Source organism: Piliocolobus tephrosceles, unplaced genomic scaffold (assembly GCF_002776525.5).
Source record: "Piliocolobus tephrosceles isolate RC106 unplaced genomic scaffold, ASM277652v3 unscaffolded_23622, whole genome shotgun sequence".
NCBI classification, from domain to species: Eukaryota; Metazoa; Chordata; class Mammalia; order Primates; family Cercopithecidae; genus Piliocolobus; species Piliocolobus tephrosceles.
In genome coordinates this window covers 1-2,857 of record NW_022306113.1, presented here as the reverse complement: position 1 = coordinate 2,857, position 2,857 = coordinate 1, and the positions used below count along the sequence as shown (strand labels likewise).

General features: G+C 48.2%; 1 protein-coding gene across 1 annotated transcript; it reads right to left on the bottom strand.

Annotated features, from left to right (window-relative positions):
• Window positions 1-41: 41 nt before the first annotated feature.
• On the bottom strand, window positions 42-1,406 carry LOC111534613 (prosaposin-like; the record flags this gene model as incomplete). The annotated part of the gene is made up of 2 exons (XM_023201181.3): window positions 42-419; window positions 1,133-1,406. Coding segments are annotated over 2 exons (487 nt in total), but the record flags the coding sequence as incomplete, so codon positions are not given.
• Window positions 1,407-2,857: the final 1,451 nt, after the last annotated feature.

The window sequence follows — 2,857 nt, the reverse complement described above, 5'->3', positions numbered from 1 at the left end:
GGGGGGGGCGGGTAAAAAGTGTTTCTACAGTGTTCCTAAAACACAGGGTGCCTGGCAGGAAACAAAATCTTCCCAGAAACAGTCTCCTACTTTTTGTCCCCAGTTTTATTACATATCCAGATGCCATTAACCAAAACAGATTCCAGTCTGTACTACCTATTCAAGCTGCTTTCTGGTTAAACAGAAAACCATGTTGTCTGAACGCCCTACTCCAGCCTCCAGAGCCCAACTCCCAGACCCAGACCATCCTCAATGCACAAGGACACAAGGCTCACCATGTCGGCCATGCCGGGGCCCAGGCGGTCACACTCCTCCTTGACATGTTCCACCAAGGCCTGGACAAAGGTGGAGTTGGTCCGTACAGCAGTCTGGATGTCGGTCACCATCTGAACGCAGTCCTGGCAAACGTCCCCATTATCCTACGGAAGAGGCAGTTAGGTTGGCAACTTAAGAGGATTCAAATTCCTAGGAAAACGTCCTTATATACTCAGGGCTACAGCATTAGTGGGCACTTACTGGCCAGTTCCTAAGGTGCTTTACAGGCTCTCAAATTACTGATAGGCTTTAAATCGATTGAGTGTTGATTATAGTAACAGTATGGTGTAAAAAGGGGGTTTAGTATAAATAAAAAGGATGGCCAGGCACAGTGGCTCACACCTGTAATCCCAGCACTTTGGGAGGCCGAGGCAGGCAGATCGCTTGAACCCAGGAGTTTGAGACCAGCCTGAGCAACACAGCAAAACAAAAAATACAAAAATTTAGCCAGGTGTGGTGGTGTGCATCTGTACTCTCAGCTACTTAGGAGGCTAAGGTGGGAGGATCACTTAAGCCTCAGAGGTTGAGGCTGCAATGAACCATGATCACAGCACTGCGCTCCAGCTTGGGTGATAGAACGAGACCCTGCTCAAAAATAAAAGAAGTAAAAATTTTTTAAAGGGGGTTAACCTTTGTATATTTTAAATATCCTATTCTTTAGAAACTTCATGGTACAACCATTTAAAGGCTGGTTCATGTAACTGCAGAGTTATGCACAGAGATAAGCCCCTGTTTAAGAGCCACTCTCTGCCCCTTTTGTCTCTCATCTCCAGTGCAACCAAAAATGGAGTCCTCAGTGGCCAGCCCATTGTCTTACCTTTGGCTGGGGCTTGCTGCGGGGGCCGTCCTGAGGGTAGAGGAGGAGAGGGATGTTGGCCATGAAGGGGGCCACCACCTCAGTCATGTCCAGCTCTGGGATCTTATTAGACTCCAGCTGCTTCTGGTGATTCAGCTCTGCCAGGTGCTTCTGGAGAGACTCGCAGAGGTTGAGAGCAGAGCACACCTCCCCAGGACGGCTCTGGTGGGAAGGAAAGAAGTCCTGCTGAAAATCCTCTCCCCGGGGGGAAAATAAGACAGGCCATCTGGTGCCTCTGAATTAGTCCTTCTCTTTAAATCCCTTAAAAGAAACGCAAACCTACTGTCTAAATTAAAACCCAAGAATGTCAAAATTACTCAATCCAAGTGCCTAACCACACAGCAGCCCCTAAGCTTCCCCAATTCTCCTATTAGGCAGTGATGCAGTTTGGCTGTGTCCCCACCCAAATCTCATCTGGAATTGTAGCTCCCATAATCCCACGTGTCATGGGAGGGACCCAGTGGGAGGTAAATGAATCACGGGGCGGGTTTTCCCGTGCTGTTTAGTAAGAGTAAGTCTCATGATCTGATGGTTTTATAAAGGGCAGCTGCCCTGCACACGCTCTCTTGCCTGCTGATATGTAAGATGTGACTTTGCTCCTTCTTCACCTTCCACCATGATTGTGAGGCCTCCCCAGTCATGTAGAACTGAGTCCATTAAATCTTTTTTTTCTTTTTATAAATTACCCAGTCTCGGGTATGTCTTTATTAGTAGCATGAAAACAGACTAATATGGGTTTCCTAAATGTTACCTCTGCTCCCCTCAGCTCTTCTTTAAAGGTATAGGAGGGCCAGGCGCAATGGCTCACACCTATAATCCCAGCACTTTGTGAGGCCGAGGCAGGCGGATCACCTGAGGTCAGGAGTTCAAGACCAGCCTGGCCAATGTGGTAAAACCCTGTCTCTACAAAAATACAAAAATTAGCCGGGCATGATGGTGGGTGCCTGTGATCCCAGCTACTTGGGAGGCTGAGACGGGAGAATTGCTTGAACCCAAGAGGCAGAGGTGCTGTCAGCCAAGATCGCGCCATTGCACTCCAGCCTGGGCAACAGAGTGAGACTCAGTCTCCAATAAATAAATAAATAAAGGAATAGAAGCTGCTTGTTGGAGGAGAAGAGTCAGCAATTCTAAGCCACTTCTCCGCAAAATGAGCTAACACAATGGCTTTCAACACCTTCCATATGCTGATGGCTCCCAACTGTTTAACTTTTGTAATCATGCCCACCCCACAGACATCTCAAACTTACCCCTCATTCTATCCTGTCCAACTAGCTCCATTTTAGCAAGTAACTCCACCTTCATCTTCTCAGAAACCAGGGAGACATTTATAGCTCTTCCTCTCCTATATATCCCCCTCATGAGCAAGTCCAGTCCATTTAATCCTCCAAAAGAGAATCTGCATCTGCCGTTTCTACTGTCCACATCACATCTCCCTCACAAGGCCATGACCTCCTGAGGGTCCTGTCGGCTTCCCCACTTGCAGCTTCCCTCAATGGGACCTAGACCTAGATCAAACTCTTTGACAAATACTCTTACAATCATGACACTCCAAGGCTGTACTTGCAATCCTTGAAGATGGCCTAGAAGGCTGTGCGTGACACAACCCCTGCCTTCCTCACCAGAACCTTGGTCAACCTTGGTCCTGGGCCGGGCACGGTGGCTCAAGCCTGTAATCCCAGCACTTTG